The sequence below is a fragment of the Cryptotermes secundus genome, unplaced genomic scaffold (assembly GCF_002891405.2).
Source record: "Cryptotermes secundus unplaced genomic scaffold, Csec_1.0 scaffold42, whole genome shotgun sequence".
Lineage (NCBI taxonomy): Eukaryota > Metazoa > Arthropoda > Insecta > Blattodea > Kalotermitidae > Cryptotermes > Cryptotermes secundus.
This window is the reverse complement of record NW_019720161.1, coordinates 1,270,098-1,294,731: the sequence shown is the minus strand read 5'-3', so window position 1 is coordinate 1,294,731 and position 24,634 is coordinate 1,270,098. Positions and strand designations below refer to the sequence as shown.

General features: G+C 42.4%; 1 protein-coding gene across 2 annotated transcripts in view; it reads left to right on the top strand.

Moving 5' to 3' along the window:
- LOC111866912 (potassium channel subfamily T member 2) overlaps positions 1-24,634 on the top strand; it is a 534,419-nt gene that overhangs the window by 430,426 nt on the left and 79,359 nt on the right. For both annotated transcript variants that reach the window (XM_033752480.1, XM_033752482.1), the window contains 3 exons: positions 644-723; positions 19,104-19,203; positions 20,747-20,945. In XM_033752480.1, the coding sequence (XP_033608371.1) occupies positions 644-723; positions 19,104-19,203; positions 20,747-20,945 (379 nt within the window). The remainder of the gene's footprint in view (positions 1-643; positions 724-19,103; positions 19,204-20,746; positions 20,946-24,634) is intronic.

Here is a 24,634-nt window from a genome sequence, read left to right as displayed (position 1 = left end):
CGGTTTCTAATAATGACTACACTGTTGCTATTTAGAGAGTTACACGTACTCTGCTTACCTTCAAGAAAGAGAGTTCATATATTTGAATGATGAAGAGGTCAGTTATTTCCTTTTTCCTAATTTCTTTTTCATGACCTAATGAACTAAGATTTCTCATTCGCCATTTTCGAAGTCATATGACCTTCTGTGATATTTAATCAACATATTCTTTTAAATTCATGCAACTTCCAACTTTATAAAAATCGATTACTCTTTAATAAGCTGCTCCTGTTTTCAAGAATAATCTGAAAGCTTGTCCCAATTTAATGATCACACAACTTGACTTCCATATTTCGGCCATGTTACTACACGGTTTCTGTCCATGTGTTTAATACATTTTCCTCGTAACAATGCAGCTAATTTCTAAGTATTTTTAAATATATGGAAGCAAGTGACAGGAGAATGGAGGAAACTGCATAATGAGAAGCTTCGCAATTTGTTTGAATATTATTAGAATTATCAAATAAAATTTTATCAGTAAATTATCCCTTACAAGTACTCGTATATAATCATCGAGATTTGTGCCCAAGCTCAGCGTGTTGAATTTTTATAATTGTGTATGACGTGATCCAGTTTTTAAAATACTCCTTTTCTCTTGTTCCAGGGTCCGCGTGGAGTATTATGTCAACGAAAATACATTCAAAGAACGACTGCAACTCTATTTCATCAAAAATCAACGTTCCAGTAAGCATTATTATTATTATTATTATTATTATTATTATTATTATTATTAGTTCTCCTCTGGACTGCTGTCTACTTCAGTCTGACATTAACTCTATACAAGGTTGGTGCGTTGCTAACTGTATGAAACTCAACATCAGTAAAACTAAACTTATATCTTTCTCCAGGAAAACCAACGTACTGATCTACGATTATGAACTTTGTCAATCGTCAGTAGCCCATACCGATTCTATAAAAGGCCTGGAGTGTTTATTGATTCTAAACTATATTTCCATGACCAGGCCAATTACATTTTCTCTCACTGTGTTAAACTGTTGGGTCTAGTTCGTAACATTACTTTCAATTTCACATCTCTTGACTGTATGTTCAGATTGTACACTGCATTAGCTAGATCTAAGCTTGAATATGCGTCCGTAGTCTGGAATTCGATTACGTGAACTGATGCCAACAGCTGGAACGCATCCGGAAGAGGTTTGCGGCCCTCTGTTTGAAACTTTTCTTTCCTCAAGTTCATTACAATTATTCTCTTGCTCTGGAGGAGTTAAAATTGCACACTTTACGTACTGGGAGACATCGCCTTGATGCTCTCTTTCTTATTCGCGTTTATTCTGGCTCGAAATTCGGCCCTTCTCTTCTGGAAATTGTTGGGCCCCAAGTTCCTGCTCGGTATATCAGAGATTTTGCATTGTTCAATGTTTGCTCCTCATCTAAAAGTTGTCCCTCTGCTAGACGTGCAGCAGCTGCTAATGTTGTCTGCAGGGATGTTGACGTGTTCGGAGCCAGGAAAGTTCTCCCCAAACGATTTGTAAATATAATATAAATATTATTATTATTTACATGTATAATAAACAACAATTAAACTGAATAATTATTATTATCCTCTCTGAAAATCTGTACTCTTCTATTTCTCAGTTAAATATTTATACGTTTTATTTCTCAGTTCTCAATAACACTTAGATTTATGTTAGTGAAATTATTATTATTATTATTATTATTATTATTATTATTATTTGTTTGTTCACTTGTCTGCATTATTGTGTTTTCCTCCAATGCTTGCCTGTAATTTGTCTTTGACTTTATGAGGTGTTTGTCCATAATGTAACTACTTATATCTACCCTGTGCTCTGTCTGTAATTGGCCTTGCGGCTGTTGACTCGGAACATAAATAAAAAAGAAATGAACTGAAGAATTGAATTGAATTGAATTATTATCACTTGGGCCGATCACAGTGGCTGCTGGGTCTGAGGCATGAACTACCTTCGCTCACTCAAATATTGGGATCGTGGGTTCGAATCCCACTTAAGGCATGGATATCTGTGTGTGCGTTTATTCTGTGTTTATGTTGTTTTGTGTGTAGGTAGCGACCTTGGGACGGGGTGATCCTCCGTCCAAGGAGTCCTACTGTCTGTGTAAAAAGAAAGATTACGAAACTGAGGAAGAGGCCGGGGCTCAACAAAGCGCTGTAGAGCCTTTGATGCATGAATAAATGAATTATTGTTTGGTGAGTTGAGACTGGGTCCCTCGCTACTCAGGTCCTCAGGTAATAGATGAGAAATTGAATATTTCGTGGAATGAGTTTTGGCGAGGGAAGCTGAAATATTGGGAGAAAAATTTGTTTCCGTGTCATTTAGTTCGCCAAAAACACATGAACTGACCTAGGAATAAAACCGGCCCTCTGCGGTCAGAAGTAGGGGCATATCCGCCCTGATCTCCAAGTACCGAACGTTATAACTGAACTTGATTCTGCTGAGAGTTTAGTGCTTCTGTGAATCGCGACAAGGCCCGATCAGTGAGTCCATTGGCACACGTTCGTTTCTTGAGTGGGTCTGGATTTCGAGCAGTGACAATTTTGTCTTCTCCGGTATTGATCAGAACTAAACAAAACTTGGACTTAACTGAACAGTTCAGAAAACATAATTTCATAACTCTGTGTCAGAGTGTTCTGTAGTGTGTTAACAATAACTCCACAGGACGGAATATTTCTCGAGAAGCCAACGGTTGCTCATCCACTCAGGATATTCCCGGAATGTCATAGCACTCTTTAGATAGATTTTTAGGATTATGCTTCCATTTACGTCTAGGTTTTCTTGTGTTCCCTTTCATTCAGTTCTTCTACAGAAAATTCGCAAGTGCTTCTATTCCATGTGTGCTACATTCTACTCGGTTTTATAATCCTAAAAATATCTGGCGAGGAGTACAAATTATGGAACTCTCCCTTACGGGGTTTTATCCAGCCTGACATTAATACGCTAATATATATTATTGTGACATGTCAAACCGTTGTTGGGCAACGGATGTGGAACGAGGTTACGCAACAGTAAGGAAAGCGGTGTTTGTCAGTGCCGTGCCGAGACGAGCCGAACTGAGCCGAGCCTAGCCGAGCCGAGCCCGAAGCGCGCTGGTTGCTAGGCAACGTTGCCCAGCCCAGTTATAGTATGTGTCCTGTGACCTTTTTTAATTTAATTTTAAGCAATAAAACAAATATTATTTGTGTGGGTTATTTAAGGGCTTTCCTAGTAGCTGTGCTATATAGAGTTTAATAATATGATGACGTGTGAATAATTAATTGTAAAAGGATCTGGAAGGAAGGATGCCGTTGACTGATAGAATTTTCCTTGACGGACTGAGTAAAACCATAATAAATCTCGGCCAGAAGATGTGGCGTACCGGTTAAGATACGAACCGAGTACCACTCGAATACGAGTCTAGAACGTGACAGCTACGCCGTCTCGGTCGGTATAATTGTCATATTAATAGTTTAAATTTGAATTATGCAGAATAAACTCAGTTCGAACTTACGTAGACATACTTTAATCAAAATAAGTGACGGAAGAAAAACTCGAGGTTTGATTTTCAAAGACAAGACATGTGAAGTGAGTGACATAGGCTGGTGTGACGTGGCTGTTGTGATGAAAATGAGGATTTGGAGGATGGAGGTTGAGGATAGGCTGTATTGAAAAGAACATAGAAACCCATGAAGAGTTTACATTCGGCTATATAAGACATGTGGTACAGTGAAAGTTGGTCGACGCTTCAGAGAAAAGTACCGAATCTGTCTTCAGGATAATTTATGTACCCTTCGTGCTAATTTCTTGCTTGTCTTACTGCCCAACTCTGAAGATGGGAACGATATAGTGCTTCGAAACGTCGACTGACTTTCAGCGGACTAAATAGATTTATATGCCAGAAGATAGAATTCTGCTTAATGAGAGACAGAGAGAGAGGCAACAATATTTCTCAGCGGAGCAATATGGACCAGTAGGAATGATGAGAGAGAGAGAGAGAGATAGAGGCAACAACATATCCCAGCAGAGCAATATGGACCAGTAGGAATGATGAGAGAGAGAGACAGAGGCAACAACATATCTCAGCAGAGCAATATGGACCAGTAGGAATGATGAGAGAGAGAGACAGAGGCAACAACATATCCCAGCAGAGCAATATGGACCAGTAGGAATGATCAGAGAGAGAGAGAGAGAGGCAATAATATATCCCAGCAGAGCAATATGGACCAGTAAGAATGGTGAGAGAGAGAGAGGTAACAACATATCTCAGCAGAGCAATATGGACCAGTAGGAATGATGAGAGAGAGAGAGAGAGAGACAAAGGCAACAACATATCCCAGCAGAGCAGTATGGACCAGTAGGAATGAAGAGAGAGAGAGAGACAGAGGCAACAACATATCCCAGCAGAGCAATATGGACCAGTAGGAATGATGAGAGAGAGAGAGAGAGAGGCAACAACATATCCCAGCAGAGCAATATGGACCAGTAGGAATGATGAGAGAGAGAGAGACAGAGGCAACAACATATCCCAGCAGAGCAATATGGACCAGTAGGAATGATGAGAGAGAGAGAGACAGAGGCAACAACATATCCCAGCAGAGCAATATGGACCAGTAGGAATGATGAGAGAGAGAGAGACAGAGGCAACAACATATCCCAGCAGAGCAATATGGACCAGTAGGAATGATGAGAGAGAGAGAGACAGAGGCAACAACATATCCCAGCAGAGCAATATGGACCAGTAGGAATGATGAGAGAGAGAGAGACAGAGGCAACAACATATCCCAGCAGAGCAATATGGACCAGTAGGAATGATGAGAGAGAGAGAGACAGAGGCAACAACATATCCCAGCAGAGCAATATGGACCAGTAGGAATGATGAGAGAGAGAGAGACAGAGGCAACAACATATCCCAGCAGAGCAATATGGACCAGTAGGAATGATGAGAGAGAGAGAGACAGAGGCAACAACATATCCCAGCAGAGCAGTATGGACCAGTAGGAATGATGAGAGAGAGAGAGACAGAGGCAACAACATATCCCAGCAGAGCAGTATGGACCAGTAGGAATGATGAGAGAGAGAGAGACAGAGGCAACAACATATCTCAACAGAGCAATATGGACCAGTAGGAATGATGAGAGAGAGAGAGAGAGAGAGAGGCAACAACATATCCCAGCAGAGCAATATGGACCAGTAGGAATGATGAGAGAGAGAGAGACAGAGGCAACAACATATCTCAACAGAGCAATATGGACCAGTAGGAATGATGAGAGAGAGAGAGAGAGAGAGAGGCAACAACATATCCCAGCAGAGCAATATGGACCAGTAGGAATGATGAGAGAGAGAGAGACAGAGGCAACAACATATCCCAGCAGAGCAGTATGGACCAGTAGGAATGATGAGAGAGAGAGAGACAGAGGCAACAACATATCCCAGCAGAGCAGTATGGACCAGTAGGAATGATGAGAGAGAGAGAGACAGAGGCAACAACATATCCCAACAGAGCAATATGGACCAGTAGGAATGATGAGAGAGAGAGAGAGAGAGAGAGGCAACAACATATCCCAGCAGAGCAATATGGACCAGTAGGAATGATGAGAGAGAGAGAGACAGAGGCAACAACATATCCCAGCAGAGCAGTATGGACCAGTAGGAATGATGAGAGAGAGAGAGACAGAGGCAACAACATATCCCAGCAGAGCAGTATGGACCAGTAGGAATGATGAGAGAGAGAGAGACAGAGGCAACAACATATCCCAGCAGAGCAGTATGGACCAGTAGGAATGATGAGAGAGAGAGAGACAGAGGCAACAACATATCCCAGCAGAGCAGTATGGACCAGTAGGAATGATGAGAGAGAGAGAGACAGAGGCAACAACATATCCCAGCAGAGCAGTATGGACCAGTAGGAATGATGAGAGAGAGAGAGACAGAGGCAACAACATATCCCAGCAGAGCAGTATGGACCAGTAGGAATGATGAGAGAGAGAGAGACAGAGGCAACAACATATCCCAGCAGAGCAGTATGGACCAGTAGGAATGATGAGAGAGAGAGAGACAGAGGCAACAACATATCCCAGCAGAGCAGTATGGACCAGTAGGAATGATGAGAGAGAGAGAGACAGAGGCAACAACATATCCCAGCAGAGCAGTATGGACCAGTAGGAATGATGAGAGAGAGAGAGACAGAGGCAACAACATATCCCAGCAGAGCAGTATGGACCAGTAGGAATGATGAGAGAGAGAGAGACAGAGGCAACAACATATCCCAGCAGAGCAGTATGGACCAGTAGGAATGATGAGAGAGAGAGAGACAGAGGCAACAACATATCCCAGCAGAGCAGTATGGACCAGTAGGAATGATGAGAGAGAGAGAGACAGAGGCAACAACATATCCCAGCAGAGCAGTATGGACCAGTAGGAATGATGAGAGAGAGAGAGACAGAGGCAACAACATATCCCAGCAGAGCAGTATGGACCAGTAGGAATGATGAGAGAGAGAGAGACAGAGGCAACAACATATCCCAGCAGAGCAGTATGGACCAGTAGGAATGATGAGAGAGAGAGAGACAGAGGCAACAACATATCCCAGCAGAGCAGTATGGACCAGTAGGAATGATGAGAGAGAGAGAGACAGAGGCAACAACATATCCCAGCAGAGCAGTATGGACCAGTAGGAATGATGAGAGAGAGAGAGACAGAGGCAACAACATATCCCAGCAGAGCAGTATGGACCAGTAGGAATGATGAGAGAGAGAGAGACAGAGGCAACAACATATCCCAGCAGAGCAGTATGGACCAGTAGGAATGATGAGAGAGAGAGAGACAGAGGCAACAACATATCCCAGCAGAGCAGTATGGACCAGTAGGAATGATGAGAGAGAGAGAGACAGAGGCAACAACATATCCCAGCAGAGCAGTATGGACCAGTAGGAATGATGAGAGAGAGAGAGACAGAGGCAACAACATATCCCAGCAGAGCAGTATGGACCAGTAGGAATGATGAGAGAGAGAGAGACAGAGGCAACAACATATCCCAGCAGAGCAGTATGGACCAGTAGGAATGATGAGAGAGAGAGAGAGACAGAGGCAACAACATATCCCAGCAGAGCAATATGGACCAGTAGGAATGAAGAGAGAGAGAGAGACAGAGGCAACAACATATCTCAACAGAGCAATATGGCCCAGTAGGAATGATTCTGTTCTTTTATTCTCGAGGTACCCAGCTCGAATCTCGATCGAGGTATCGATTATCTGGAATATGATTTTTCTTAGGTTTTCTCGTACGAATGCTGGGATAGTGTTTAAAATAGACCACGACCTTCTACATCCTTTCAATTGGACATCCAATACTCGTGTTACCATACTATAACATACTGGCCGAGTTACTCACATCGCCGTCGAATAACTAGTGAATAATTATGTTTCTTGAAAACTGAGCATAAAATTGATTTTTATGTTGACATATGTTTAATCAGATATATGCCTGAAGGATTGTAGTTCGTATCGAACTATGAACAAAACAGACATCAAATTTCTTTTCCGTGCCCTTTGGCATATACATTTAAAATGCATAAATTGAATTTTAATGTATTTTGTCATTTTCAGGTATTCATAACTATGTAAATAGTGGACATAGGGTCTTTTTTTTCCAGTAAATTTATAGCTTGTATATATGTTGCTCTCCATTCTCTGAACATTGTTCGATCTGTTTCCATATTCTTTTCGGCATTATCTTCCACGCTGATGACTGAATATCATAAAAAACAATGCCTGGTGTCTGTTTTCAAATGTTGAATATCTGTTAGTCATAGTTGAGGGGTCTTATACTTAAAAATGACCAAAAATAAATTATCGTACTATGAAAAATGACCAGAACTCAAAAGAAAGTAAAGAAGGGTCTGTAAAATGTTAGATTTTTTTGAGATTCGTCCCACTGATGAATGTTTAAACGAATGTAACAATATGGTAGCTGAGGGCGGGAACTGTTCAGGAACCCAGAGGCACCGGAACGTCTGACTTTAGTAGCTACTACAAAGCAACGGCTAGTGAAGACTGAGGAGTTTTTATATGTGCTTGAGCGTGTAACGTATTGAGAAGGTCGTAGCTATTTGTAGTTACGATCTGTAAGTGTCCAATAAATATAAGTAACCAATCCGGATCCCACCACACTAGAACACGTGACAGTATTTATCGCACTAGAATAAACGTTTATGTTTATGTCGGTATACGTAAAGGACTATACCTACTTTCTTCGTTTGGCACTTCGAAACATCTCATCCTAACTTCATCCTGCCACTGCAGCTGAACGCTTCGCTAGGTTATACAAGCGGTTGTGTCATGCAGGGTAACATATACAACAGGTCGCTGAAGACTCAGTCCCCTCCGTGACGCAGTGAATGGACTGTGTCTCCGTAATTTGTCTCATCGGTCGATAGTTCGATATCTCGCAGCGAGGTTTGATTGTACTGTGACAATAATCCATCCATTCAAAATGTCAAACAGGCTTGAACTGTGGGACGGCAAATCTTTTTAACATCATCTTTCGGAAATATTTCTCTGACATTTTGTTGAGTTTATCTTTTACTGTTCTCATCCACTTGTTGCCCCTATCATTTCTGTCTTATATAGGTGTAAGACGGACTACCCCTGTGGTCTAGTGGTCAGAGTTCCTGGCTACTGATCCAGAGGTCCCGGGTTCCTTTCCCGGTGCTAGCAGATTTTCTGAGAAGTAGTGGGTCTAGAACAGGGTTCACTCAGCCTCGCCAGGATAATTGAGGAGCTACTTGAATGGAAAAGTAGCGGCTCCGGTCTAGAAAACCGAAATTAACTGCCATGGGGATTTGTTGCCCTGACCACGCGACACCCTCTGTCCGCTGAAGTTGGCACTAATTTCGTTGACAAGCTGCGGTCGCTCGGTCGGTGTAGTTCGCTTGTGGACTGAAGCCACGGAGTTTTCTCTGACATTTCGTTCAGTTTTACTGTTCTCATCCATTTGTTGCCTTTATCTATTCTGTCGTAGTTAGATATAAAACTGTACTGTTCAGACTGTGGTCTTCTGCGTTGATTACCGAATAATCTTGTAGGTTGATCATTTTTAGATCGTAAGTATACAGTCTATAACGCAACAACAACCTTATATAAAATGCACTAAAAATATATTTAATACACTAAAAGTGTTTGTTAAATACATATAGTTTAACTGTCATTAAAATTATACATTCATTCCTTGTTGCAACATGTTTCGGCCACACATGGACCATCAACAGGCAACAATTTTTGTTACTGGGGAGACCATTGCACTGTATATTTTGTCTCGTTATTTTTGTTGTTAATATCTTTCGTAAAATACTTCCATTGTTTCTTTTCTGTCGACTATTTCAATGTTTTTATGTGTTTACTTTGTTGTGTTCTTCAGTATTGTTTTCCCCTATGATCTAAAATGATGCAACAATGCAAGAGGATGCTGAAATATAATATTATTGTACGTGGATACCAATATTTCGGATCTACATTTTGCATTCTCCTATAGGTTTGAACTATTTAGACTCTAAATAGTTCAAACCATGATATGACACACTGGTAGAGACACGTTGTAAGGAATGTGTCCCTGATACCCAAAAAAAAACTGGTAAGGGAATTTGAGCTCAACCGGTGTTAATAGGAAAGCCACTAGGAACACAATCATTCATAACGGTCAATCCACGTTTATTTTTTGTCACAGATGAGGAACATTCTCTGTGACAGGCCGTGGAGGCCCATAGGGTTGAGTCGTAGAGTCTCTCACATCTTCTAGACAATCGGCTCACAGATGGCGGTGAGGTCAACCTTACGCGCTGGCAGTCCCTTACCCCCAGGAAGATTCCTGGTACTCATTTCTGTTAGAGGCTGCCGGGGAGTGAAGCTAACCACTCACCTAGAACTAGTGCTGATGTCAGTAAAACTTGGATCTATACATCCACTCTGCCATGTGTCTTCGTGGCGTAGTTAAGCACAGGGACAGTTCTTTTTTACCACAAATTGGAAGGGCGGCTATTGGCACGGACGCAATATATCTTCAGAAGGAAAACTGGAATGGTGCGAGTCGTTTCCTCAACCTAGGCGATGGATGCAAGATTGGACGGTGTCACAACACAGAATACCACACAGTCTGGATGATCACGGATGTGAGAACCTGAAAACTCACAAATTTGTAGTACTTCTTCCAATATGGGGGTTAGCAAATACAACCCGCGAGAAAAAAAAATAGTTCCGACCAGTGCCGATCTACATCTGTTAATAACAGGTTTATACATTAAATTCTTCGAATAATGCAGAACACAATTTTAAAATTTACAAAAATGCCATCAAAACACTTAAAATCATACGTTACCTCTTTTCACATTCCTTCTTTCCACAAATGCACTTGAAAACACGCAGAAGCAGTCAGCCATATTGTCGTTACGGACAGCTCCAGAGCTACCAACTTCTGCATCATTCACAAAGAGAAATCTTATATTCGGAGAAACCGCCGTTGTAAGGCCGCGCCATAGCTCAAGCGGTTAGTAGCTGGTTTCCCACCGTGGCGGCCCTGGTTCGATCCCAGGTCTGGTCAAGTGGGATTTGTGGTGGACAAAGTGGTGCTGGGGCAGGTTTACTCCGAGTATTTCGGTTTTCCCTGCCAATCTTCATTCCACCAATTGCTCCACAGTCAACCTCACCTATCATCTGGGGCTGGTACAATAGGCCAGAAGTGGCCGCAGTACAAGGGACTTAGTCCCACCCCACTAGCAATAAAAACCACCGTTGTATATCTTTATTCTATTTTAATCCGTGAATTTCTACTTTCTCGTACGTAGACATGAGCTGCATCTAAAATATCTTTAAGACGTATTATCATGAAATATCAACGAACGCCATTAAATCATCATTAAAAAAGTTATCACATTCCGTTTTCAACACACGATGGTAAATAAAAACCATACCGAAGATTTTTACCAAATACACAGGACGTTTCTCGTGTAATATTACCTACTCAAGGTGCTCTCCGAGTACTTCGGTTTCCCCTGCCAATCTTCATTCCACCAATTGCTCCACAGTCACCCTCACCTATCATCTGGGGCTGGTACAATAGGCCAGAAGTGGCCGCAGTACAAGGGACTTTTTTCATATTATATATATATTATATTATATTATATATTATATATAAGGACTTTTTTATTGCAAGTGGGGTGTGACTAAGTTCCTTGCACTGTGGCCACTTCTGGCCTATTTTACCAGCCCCAGATGATAGGTGAGGGTGATTGTGGAGCAATTGGTGAGAATAAGATTGGCAAGGGAAACCGAAGTACTCGGAGAAAACCTGCCCAAGCGCCACTTTGACCAGACCCGGGATGGAACCCGGGCCGCCGCGGTGGGGAGCCAGCGACTAACCGCTTGAGCTATGGCGCGGCCGTACAAGGGACTTAGTCCCACCCCACTAGCAATAAAAAATACTCAAGGTGCGAGGAATGGCTCGGTTAAATGATCTTTACGTCTGATTCATAGAGCAGGTCAGCGTAGCGGTTTCTTAAATTATTGTCACGTATAGCGGTTAGCGTAACGAATAAAAATGGTTTCTGGATTTGATGATGGGATTTATTGGACACGGAGGAGTCGTAACTACAAATAATTATAACACTCTCAAGATTACTATAAATACAACACATAAATAAAGTCTTCAGCATCTGCTTGCTACTCCTTGCTGGGTAATCTCTTTACGTTGAACGACGGCTATCTGACTAATGAATCCTTGAACAGCCTCCACGGCTCATTATATAGGCTAGCTCATATCCATGGAGATTCCTGTAAATGATTCATTGTCACGAAAAAAAGTCCTTATTGAAACGTCAGCTACTAAGCAACGGAAGTTCTATTTTCTGGGGAATCAGAACTGAGTAAAAACTGAGGGAATTACTTAAAATCTCTGGTCTGGTAGCAGATGTTAAAAGGAGAATACTGAAGTTGTTGACGCATGTTATTTAAATGGATGAACCAAGGATGGCTCAGAATTTTATGAAGTGTGCCAGAGGGCACATGGCACGCGGTAGTGTAACTCGTTGAGGCACTATGGCTACAAGCCGGAAGGTTGCGCTTTCGATTTCCGATGTGGTCATTGGATTTTTCTATTTGCCTAATACTTCCAGCCGCACTATGTCCCTGGGGTCGACTCAGCCTCTAACAGAAATGAGTACCAGGAATCTTCTAGGTGTAAGGGACGGCCGGCTCGTAGGGCTGACAACCTTGCCGCCATCTATGAGCCGATTGTCTAGAAAATGTGGGAGCCTCGACGTCACACGACTCTACGGGCCTCCACTGCCTGTTACAGGGATAGCTTTACTTTTCTCCTGAAGCCAGACGTTATAAGAAAAGAGAAAGTCCGGATTCTGATGGCTAAAAGATGTAGAGAATGGTATACGAGAGGTGAAAGTGAGGGGGTGAAAGCAATAGGCAAATAATACAGCTTAATGGGCCGTAAAGGAGAAGAACGTGCTTAAAAGACCGTAATGTCAAGGGCAAAATAAGCAATTTTATTTGGATTATCTGCAGTTGAATGTCAGAATGACGAATGGGACTGGAGTGCAGATAATTTCAACGGAACCTCGTGTTTATTATCTCAGCCAAAAGAAACATTGACACGCCTCGCCTTGAAGTGTCACTTTTCATACTTTCTCTGCTATCAGAATACCAACATTCCATTTCGGTTTTAATTATTTGATTTTCCGCATTCAGTTATGTGACATTTAGTGTATGGACTACTCGAAGAAATTTGATAAGTGTGTCGAGGTTCGGCATTTGCTGGATAAATAGACAAGCCCAAATGATAACCCGATATTGTCAGCAGTTAATTAAAACTTAACAAAGCGTGTTAACGTATTTAGCGAGGGCGTGTATTCGGAGTGTAATATTTGATGCAGTTCACAACAAACCGTCAATCAGGTAATTAGAACGTGTGGCAAATTCAACGCCTGGTCTGTCAGCATCAAATGTATTTTAGTTTCCGATACTTATTACAAACAACGTGAAGTGTAGAACGCACACCGAGGAAGCTTTAAAAGAGAGTGGTGGGGGTAAATTTGAACCTTACGAGTATTAAGTAACAGGAGAATGACGAACGCAGTATAGTATAGGGCTTCATATATTTTATTTATTCGTCGCCAAATATTATTATAATTATAGAATCAAATGGGACGATAAAAAGAAAATATGTAACACGCATGAAAGAAAATATAAATGCGTACAAAATTTTGATAATATCTGAAGAGGTACGGGCTGGACGAATGAGAGGTCGGAGTTCGAGTCCCGGTAAGGTCAAGAGTTTTCTCTTCTCCAAATGGCCCATACCGGCTCTGGGGTCCACCCAACCTCCAATCCAATGGGTACCGGGGGCTCTTTCCCTGGGGTTAAAGCGGCAGGGGGCTGAAGCTGAACACTGACCTCCAGCTAGTGCCTAGGTCAAGAAAATGTGGATCTGTACATCCACTCACACATACGCTTTCATGGCATAGTGCTTAATTCGCTGAGCACAGGGACAATTTTACCTTATCTGAAGAAAAGAGACCATTAGAAAGGCCTAGATGTAGATGAGAGGATGTTATTAAAATGGATGTTAAATCTTTGCGTCTAATTTAAATACCACTAAATCTGTTAAAATTTCACCAGATTGCTGAAACGATACTGCAAAGAGAACGGCTTGAATGACACACTGACATTGTTTGCCTCTCGCAGACTGACTCCAGATCATTTGTAATATTCGCAAAATATGTGGCGGGCCGCAGTACGTTAAAGAACAGAATGGGAGGTTGTTGAGTAGATTCATCTGGCTCAGGATAGAGACGAACATGCTAATGAATTTTCTGGTTCCATAGTTCTGGGAGCCGGTCACGGTAGCCGAGCGGTCTAAGGCATGCACTGTCTTCGTTCGCTCGAAAACCGAGACCGTGGGTTCGAATCCCACTCAGGGCATGAATGTTTGTGTGCGTTTTTCTGTTTGTGTACAGGTGACGAGCTGATCACCCGCCCAAGGAGTGCTACCGAATGTCTAAGATCTAGTAAACCGGAGTGAAACGGAGTTTCATGGAGGTAGGCCTAGGCCAAATTGGGGCTGTAGAGCCAAAGGATAATTCTGGGAATTTTCTGAGTAACTGAGCTTCTCAAGGGCCCTGCTTCATGGAGTTGGTTAGTTGATATAGGCAATATTATTCTCCAGCGAAGAGAAAGTGAGTCAAATGACCTTGGCCGTGCTACTATTCATATAAGGACGGACAGAGATTCAGTGTACAAACGACAACAGCAAAAGTAGTTCGATATCGTGCCGATGTTTTCAGTTTGTACATTAAGCGCGATGGCTCATAGTAATTGCCTCGCGCTTTTCTATGCGTATCGCGTTTATCTGACGTCCACCATTATTGGCTTAGGTGGACATTTCATGAGTGCCCTCATGTTCTTGACTATAGTGAAAGCAGAAAGTTGACTCAAAAAGGTAACAGTTCTGACTTCTATTCTAGGTGCTCGGTTCGAAACTCGGCTAGAAAACCAACTAGCCTGACTGAGATTTTCGTGGTTTTAGTCAGTCTCTCCAGATGCGTGCCGGGATAGTGCATTAAACTGTTTTGGAGAAAATCCCCAGGTAGGATAATAGCAATTTCGGTAATGATTGTTGAAAGACACTTGGCTTCGTCATGGAACTGTCAGGGTAAATAATTGTTGGCGATAAACGTTTGCGTGGATCAAGTAAATGTTTCTTAGTTAGAGAAATATGAACTGAAGAGGTGTTTTTGTATTCTTTTAAAATGATAAAAGAATTTACATATGCAGGTAGTATTAGTAGACCATTTTAAAATGTTTTTACGTTTATTCTCAACGGGGTTTTGGATTAGAGATTTGATTTATTGACCACTTTCTTTTTCCTTGGTACTACAGCCCCAGTGGGCCTAGGCATACCTCCATGAACTTCTCCGTTCACTTCGGTTTTTCTAGATCTTACACATTCTGTAGGACTCCTTGGGCCGGTGATCAGCTCGTCGCAAGGACTCTACCTGTACACACACACACAGAAAAACGCACACAAACATCCATGCCCACGATCCCGGCTTCCGAGCGAGCGGAGACAGTGCACGCCTTAGACCGCTCGGCTACCGTGACCGGCTTATTGACCACTTACAAATCGTAATTACAAATAACTATAACACTGTCGCTTATCTACACAAATTAGTGTTCTCAGTCTCTTAAAACTCTCCACTAGTCGTTTCCTATTAACGGATTTAACACACGAACTATAATAGTCTCACTGCATTACACACTCCAAATATAACTGCAGCAACAACACACATAAATTGTTCTCTTCACAGCCGGATTTTCAACTGAGCAAACTTGCATCTGACAGGTTACCCAAAATCATCCTTGTTATAACTTCTTGGAAAGGACCGCAAAGAAAACACCGTTGTTCTATTGCTGTTCATTTGTTGCCGTTCAAATATTACTTTTAATAACTGCTGCCTAGCAACTGACGTTCTTCCGTTTTGGATTCGTGGTCGTTGCCTAGAAATGAATGTTGTTTCAGAGCCATTCGCTAGCAACGGCCATTTCTCTGGCTCCACAGTTGCTTTGAACAAATATGCCACAATACGTCATGAAGACTTGTGGAGGAGTGTATGTGTAAGTCCACGTTATCTTGACCTCTGAACTAGTTGGAGGTTAAGGGTCAGCTTCATGCTCCAGTAAAGAAATTCCTTACTTTTACTGGGAATCGAACCACGGCCATCCAGGCCGTAGTTATAACAACTGAGCTATCCAGGCTGTACAATACCTAAGTGATAGTTATTAATTATTCCTGAAGATTCTATTTGTTCCTGAGGCTAGAAATGCTTGAATCTTTGAGGCCATGTTCCCCACCTTTTGTGGCTCAAATATGGCTATATGCGAGCCTTTGAGGCATGTGAAGCATTACTGGAGTGTCCGCAGAATATAGTGTTAAGTAAAGAGAAGGAGTCAAGCAAATTAGCTCTAGTGGCAATTCGTCTGACTTGTATTCGGGAGCTGTTCGGTTCGATTCCCAGCCGGACACCTGGTATCCTCGCTGAGGTTTTCGCGATTTTCCTCAATATATCCGAGTAATATTTATGGTATCTTAAATTAGGTCAAGATCGATTCCTTCCACGTCATCTTCAGTTCATTAATCTTTTATTATTGGACTCTACTGACTCTACTGACAACATCGTTAAGTAATCATATATACTCGTAAATGAGTAAAAAAAATTAGCTTGAAATTTTCAGAAAATTATTGCACATACATCAGTAATATCTGTGCCTCTGATATGCATTTAATGCAGCTTTAAGTTATGTATTTCCACTTTAATTTTTTTTTACGAACATGTATGAGATTAAACACAAATTTCAGTATTCACTTAATTAATAACGATATTGTCGTCTTATTGTTCTTCTATAAAGCTTAAAAATTATAATAGAAATGATGGAGTGAGAAGGGTTAGGATCGTAGTCCTAAAATTTACCATAATGAGAATCTTAAATCTCGCGAAAGACGATCAATAACAATCGATATATCAGGATTCGATACGATTAATTACCCAAAATGTGTATTGCTTCAGTTTTCTCAATAACCAGTCTTGATATACGGTTCGTAATTATTCTACCATTTATTTCAGTATTAGATACCCTACATCTGATAAGCAGTCGTCATGAAATAGCTCAACAGTCTACTAATGTCTAGTTGTTTTGAAATTGAAATACCTTCAGTAGATTCTAAAGGGTTCTGACGATGCTATATAACATTCAGAATTACTGGCGTTCTAGATTTTATCCATCGTCCGTTATTACAAAAACTAGAGAAAACAGCGTTTCAGAAACTGGAACTAGTGGCCTAGTGATTGAGGTTAGCCTTCAAAGAAACCCAGAGTGTTTCCACTTTCACCTGAGGACGGAAACTGGATCTAGTGGCCCAGTGATTGAGGTTAGCCCCTTCAAAGTGACCCAACAGAGTGTCTCCCCCTTCATCTGAGGACGGAATCTGAAACTAGTGGCCCAGTGATTGAGGTTAGCGCCTTCAAAGGGACCCAACAGAGTGACTCCACCTTCACCTGAGGACGGAAACTAGAACTAGTGGCCCAGTGATTGAGGTTAGCGCCTTCAAAGGGACCCAACAGTGTCTCCCCCCTCACCTGACGACGGAAACTAGAACTAGTGGCCCAGTGATTGAGGTTAGCGCCTTCAAAGGGACCCAACAGAGTGACTCCACCTTCACCTGAGGACGGAAACTAGAACTAGTGGCCCAGTGATTGAGGTTAGCGCATTCAAAGGGACCCAACAGAGTGACTCCACCTTCACCTGAGGACAAACTGAATGTAGTGGCCCAGTGATTGAGGTTAGCTCCTTCTAATGGACACAACAGAGTGTCTCCGCCTTCACCTGAGGGCAGAAACTGTATCTAGTGGCCCAGTGATTGAGGTTAGCCCCTTATAAGGGACCCAACAAAGTGTCTCTACCTTCACCTGAGGGCAAAAACAGACCCAGCTTTCGAGACGCTGTTTTCTCTAGTTATTAGAATACCGGACGATGGACAAAGTAAAAAAACCCGGTCATTCTGAAGTAAATTCGTTTAAGAACAGTGTCTTGTCAACCATTTTCTAGTAGTCCACGTGTTGGTGGCGTGTACTTGAAGGTTGCGTGACGGAAACGATTTCCTGATTCGATGCAATCTACATTAAGGTGGAACAAGTCCCCCCCCCTTCTTGTTCTCTTTCTTTTTACGTGTGTCCGCAGGATCGGGAACATGTTTTGCTTCCCTACCACACGTATCGCTAAGAAAAATTTTGAGATTTTCTTAGCGGAGAAGATTCATATTGTAGTGGTCCAGGTAACGACAACGTACAGTGTGATGTATGGGTACTAACGTCCATCTTCAGGAAACCCTGAAGATGTCTTCCGAAATATTAGTACCAACCTATGAAACTCGTCTTATTACTTGCCTGCTTAGCTCATTCCTCGACACTGAAGATGGGGGCGAGTATGTTAGTAAGAAAATTTCAACCAAACTACACGGTGTCACATTCTAGAAGATAGTGCCTGTCAGTATATTTTAGATCTGCTCATGTCATAAATATTAACTACATCCATGAAGTAGAATCCTTCTGCCTCTTATGGTTCATTTGGCCGCCTCTGAGGTCTAGTGGCCAGAGTTCCTGGCTACAGATCCTGAGGTCCCGGGCTCGATTCCCGGCACTACCAGAATTTCTCAGTAGTAGTGAGTCTGGAACAGGGCCCACTCAGCCTCGTGAGGACAACCGAAGAGCTGTTTCAAGAAAATAGCGGCTCCGGTCTAGAAAACCGAGTTTAACGACCGTGGGGATTCGTTACGTTGATCACGCGACGCCCTCTATCCGCTAAAATTGGCACTAACTTCGTTGACAATCGGTGCTCGCTCGGTCAGTATAGGTCGCTTGCGGAGTCAAGCCACGGAGTTTATTTTTTTTATAGTTCATTATCGTGTTCACAAGAGCCCACTTTAACTAACTACACGGACCAAGGGCCTTCTTCTGAAGCTGTTAGTCACTCATCCAGTTAAGAATCTCTCCGTCTTTTATCTAATCCGAAAGTTCATTGCCGTGTTCACAAGAGACTTCCACTGGTCTCTATCTTGAACCAAATGATTCAGGTCCACACCTTCCATCCCATTTCTTTAAAATCTATTTCAATATTATTATCTCATCTGTGCCTATGTCTCCCTACAGGTTTTTTTTATTGCTAGCGGGGTGGGACTAAGTCCTTGTACTGCGGCCACTTCTGGCCTATTATACCAGGCCCAGATGATAGGGGAGGGTGATTGTGGAGCAATTGGTGCAATGAAGATTGGCAGGGGAAACCGAAGTACTCTGAGAAAACCTGCCCCAGCGCCACTTTGTCCACCACAAATCCCACTTGATCAGACCCGGGTTCGACCGGGCCGCCGCGGTGGGAAGCCAGCAGCTAACTGCTTGAGCTATGGCGCGACCTCTCCCTACAGGTTACTGACTAACACTGTGTGTGCATTTCTGACATGTTGCGTGTGTTTCGAACTTGTTTCAGGTCTTCGTATCCGCATTGCCAATTTGGTGTTCAAGCTACTCACATGTCTCCTGTACATTATTCGGGTGGTCACCGATCTTGATCCCACGTACTCCACCTGGTGAGTAACATTTACAGCTATGTTATTCCAACAGCGGTCCGCGAACCTATGTGACATTTACTGAACTGTGTTTCATACACTCACATTTTGTTCAATGCATGTAAAGCGTATACGTTTGTGTTGGGGATTAAGTTTGATGCTAAGATAGTGGTTTATAGAATGCGATGCCATGTAGTTTTGTGGGCAGTAACCTACGTTTCGAAGGAATATTCTGCTTCCATCTTCAGGGCTGAAATATGTAAGTTCAGGAATAGGTTTGGTTCAAAGACAAGCTACAATATAGGTGGTCATGAGATAAAAGAGGATGGGTTTTTTCTCCTATGACTAGGCTTATCCTTTGCCAAATGTACGCATCGCACATAAAACAGGTAACTATTCCTGCTTATAACATCCCGGCACGGACCATGTAGAATACATTATTCTTATGTTCTCTTTTTATCGTGGAAACATTCTTGTATGCGGAGCCGTTACTTAGCAACGGCTGTTGTATAGTTGCTTGTTCCGTGGTCGTTACCTATCAGCGGATCTAAATGCTACGGTATCATGAATCTTGGAATAATCCTGTTCTATGGCGTTAATTAGGTCTATTATTATTTAAAGTTGCCCAGTAAAATCTTTACGTTATCAATTTCCAATATTATTATTTTTATCATTAATTAATTTGAGGAAATTGCATTCTTATTGTGTAGAGACAATGCAAAACAGTGTCTCACATACATGTAGTCTGTGACAAATGACACAAACTTGCTAGGTTGAAGTACAGAATGTCCGTAAATTATTGATACATTTTCGTGCATAAAATACGAGGAAACTATACCCACATAAAACCGGTATCAGAGAGAAATCAAACTCTCAGATATTTCAAAATTGGCGGTACATCTCCATATTATCTATCTTTACCGACAGGCTCCGTAAGTATCAAAAATGTTGTCTCCCATAAAGAAGCGCTGTTGCGAGATTGGGTACGCGAAAACAAATTCGTGTATAAGTGTTCAGCGGGTCATGTGACTTCTTTCTGTGGAGTTATGTAAAGGAGCAAATGTTTGTACCACCTCTAGATATTGATGAATTTAAGTCGAAAATTACCGCAGTAATCGAGTCAATTGAGAGGAACATGTTAGAAAGAGTATGTGATTAGCTGAATACAGACTGGATATTTGTCGGGTCACGAATGGAGCTCACGATGAGCATCTTCAGAGGATGTTTGTCATTCAAATGACACGAGTTACAACTGTATAGCTGTAAGGGCGAGGACACACCAAGGAAACTGGCAATTGCAACGCAACCGCAATTTCCGAGAACTATTATCAGCCTTGAGTTGAACACATGTTACTGAATGGAGTAGCGGATATTGAGGAAACTGCTTTGCAACGTTGCGTTGCTCCATTCAGTAACGTGTTCAACTCAAGGCTGATAACAATTCTCGGAAATTGCAGTTGCGTTGCGGTTGCAAGTTTCCTTGGTATAACAAATTAAAATTGTATCAATCATTTATGGCCACCGTGTACTGAATAATTATTAATATACACATTTGTTGATGCAGCTATGGATGCTTGCCTGGGAATAAATCTGCATACATCATATCGAGTAATTTGACAGAAGAAGAATTCCAAGAGAACCCAATCATCAACTGGGAGGCAATTCTCTGGGTGAACCGCTCCCTGGCGTTATGGATCATACAGGTTATTCTCGCCGTAATCAGCCTCACAGAAGCGTTGCTGCTTGCGTACCTGGGCTACAAGGTAAGACTCCTCACGAACAATTCATTTTGTACCCAGCAGTATAGGAGCCGCTGTGGCGTAGTCGGTATAGCGACTGGCTACGGGCTGAAGTTCGAGTCCCTATATGGTCAAGAATACCGTCCAGACCGGCTCTGGGGTCCATCCAACCTCCTATCCAATGGGTACCGAGGGCTCTTTCTCCGGGGGTAAAGCGGCAGGGGCGTGAAGCTGGCCATTCCAGCTAGTGCCGGGCTCAAGGAAATGTGGATCTATACATCCATTCCCCATACGTCTTCATGGCGTAGTGCTTAGTTAAGCATAAGAACAGCTTTACATTTCACCCAGTTATATGCTAGGAACCTATTTGAGATCCTGGTAGTCGCTCAGCTGATCAAGTAACTTTCCGCCTTTTATGGAACCTGAAAATTCATTCCATGATCTCATAACAGATATTAAAGAAGAGAAGGTTGGGTTTCCAACGCCACAAGAAACATAATTAGTTAAACCTGCTTATGAAAATAAATGTTTGTTCTGAGAGCTTTGCAAAACCCTTATATGTAATTTAGAGGTAAAATAAAAGTAAAATTAACCCCGTGCTTAATTAAGTAAGTACCAAGCCATGAAGACGTATGGGAGAACGGAGATACAACTCCGTAATTCTTGAACTCAGCACTAGCTGAACTATACAGAAAAATGCAAAACGATTAAACATTTTAGACAGAAGAATGCCGTATTCTATGATGTGACGCCGTGTAGACCTTATGTGAACCGACGTTTCGGAGGAACATATCGCCTCCATCTTAAGGGTAGAAAAATCAACGAGCAAGCAACCAGCGTGAAGATGTACACTGCGCCTCATCCAAGAATACGGCATTATTCATAGTCACCGCAGTGAAAACATAAAATCTTACGTATTATGGACATTTTTCCATTTTCTTGGAAATAAAATTGCGGTTATGTGGTCACTAAGCTCTGTGTGTGTTCCTCCCACCCCCTTTCAACTGTTGAGCCAAGGAACTTGGTATGCACGACATGCCCCTTGAGGACACTCAGATATGCAGGGAGGTTCTTACCTTTGTTGACGGGTTCGTGGCCCTGCGCTTTGCGGCGACCGGACCACCGCCGGCTGCTAGGCGCATACGAATTTTGCCGATGAATCAGTATGCCGGTTGGCCGATAACTTTCGGAATAAAGTAGTTAAAATTCGCTGGTTACATGAGATATGCGCCTCACAGCCGGCGGTGCACCGGTCGCCATGAAGCGCAGAGCCGTGAACCGGTTAACAAAGGTAATAACCTCCATATACTTTTATTTTGTTCGCTAACAAGAACCAGGCAGAAGTGTGACCTTACGCGGCGGGATTTGTACAACGTCTCTTTAACTGCGCATATCTGTATGGTGCAGGGTAACGGATGTTTGAGAAATTTACTAATTTTGTTCAGGTCATTTTCCGGAAATTAAAAATGACAACATGACGGCCATACGAAAAGTTCCTGTTGTTTTATATTTGTTGTTCGTTATTAATGAAATATTGGCGTTAGGCATTATGAATTCAGTCTTTTTTGTAACTCAGCAATTTGACGAATTTAACGTAGACAAATCTGTAACTCGTAAGTTTCTCACAACAATAAAATACCACAAGAATAGGGATATTAACATCAACACAAGTTCTACTGGACTTAAATTAATCTCTGTAATAGAAAAATATGCCGGTCACGGTAGCCGAGCTGTCTTAGGCATGTACTGTCTTCGCTCGCTTGGAAACCGGAATCTTGGGTTCGAATCCCACTCAGGGCATGGATGTTTAGTTTGTGTGTGCGCGTTTTTCTGTGTTTGTGTACAGGTAGAGGCCTTGCGACGAGCTGATCACCCGCCCAAGGAGTCCTACCGAATGTCTAAGATCTAGAAAAACCTAACCGAACGGAGAAGTTCATGGAGATAGGACTAGGCCCACTGGAGCTGTAGTGCCAAGGGGGAAAAAAATAGAAGAATAGACGTTAAGAGTTCCGTTCGGAACTCAATTTCCAGATTGCATTTGGTTATACAATTGAGAACATTACTGTCGCACAAAAGTTAAATAGATTTGCTTACTTGTGATTCATGACAGGCAAATTGGAACATATTAACACCTCTCACAGACGTTTAAACAGCTCTGAAGATTTATATGCCAATTTCACTGTACAGCCAATACTGGTAACGAGCAAGGGAGTTTACACTCATCGGCTTCCACAAGCCAAAATTTGAGCGCCCCTTAAGGAAATAAAAATATCTGTTTGAAATCAAATGAAGACATAAAAAGATCGTATAATTTTCTGCACGATAGTTTATATTCTGCTGCAAATTCTTTGATTTATGTGCAATTCAGTTCCATTCTGCTTACTTTGTTGTGCAACCCTTGTTTCCTGCTAAGTATAAAATGATACAAACCGTAGCTCAGTGTAATTAAGAAGTAATTGTGATACTGCCGATGGCAGTAATTGTGGAACTGTAAAGTGTGTAATGTTGAATTGTGTAATTGTGAGAGCGAGTGTTCAATAAATTCGCTAGACCCAGAACGGCATGAAGTTATTTGTCGCGTGACATATACCCAACACGTGACAATTTGGTGTCGGAAGTGGTTTACGAGCTTGAACACTCCTCGATCTAGGAAGAAGTATTGAATTTACGAGTACATCGAGTGTTATCCTGCCAAAAAGAAAAAAAAAATGGGGGAGCAAGACATTCAACTAATAATTGAAATGTCGAAAGAAATAAGGGCCAATATGAATGCCTGGCAGGAAGAGACGACAGCCTGCCAAGATACAACGCAGACAAATCCAAGAGAACGAGAGGATGTAGTGAAGCGACAGAAGATTCCCAACGAAGAAGAAGAGACGATGACCTGCCAAAAGATGGAGGAACGTCTAGAAGAGGAACAGCCGACCTCATCGGACAGGAAACCTGAGGCGGCAGAACAACGAGAAGTGCCCAACGAAGATGCCGTAGTGAAACCGGTCAAAGAACGGAAGAGGGCATAGGGGCCAGAAACAAGCTGCAGGGCGACGTGGAGAGCCAAAGAAACTGACCCGATGAGATTGTGGATCCCGGATGAAGTTGGCTGCCGCCTGCAGGAAGATGTCTCGCTGTGCAACAGTGGCATGGCGCAAGAGAAATATCTTCAAGGAAATTTCGACCCAAAGAAATTGAGGACCGAGGCACGAATTGGCTGCCGACAGAAATATGACTAGACGTGCAGGTATGACACGGCGCAAGGGAGATCCCGTAAAGAAATATTCAATCAGGGTCAATGCTGAACAAGAAACCTGGAACGGAAGAACAGGAATAAAGAACATAGGCGGCAGACGGCCGCTATGCCAGAAGAAAAAGGTGCCAACCAAGGACCCCATCGGAGGGTGTAGATCAGGACAGCGATCGCACCTAGGAGGGAGAACTCGTAAGACCTTCTACGAGATTGTCAGCGTGAAGATCGCGAACCGAATAGTCGGATCTTCTGTCAGCCTACGACAAGACAAGGATTTGACCCTGTGGAGGGGTCGAACCCCTCCGAAACGGAAAAAAATGGAATAGCGCATGGTGCAGGAACCGGTAACATAGAAGCACCGGCCTCCCAAGCTAGAACGAGTGAATGAGCGAAGGATGAATGTGAGGGACGAATGTGAGAAGATGGAATCAACAACCGCTGGACCATCGAACTGCTCGAGACGAGCATT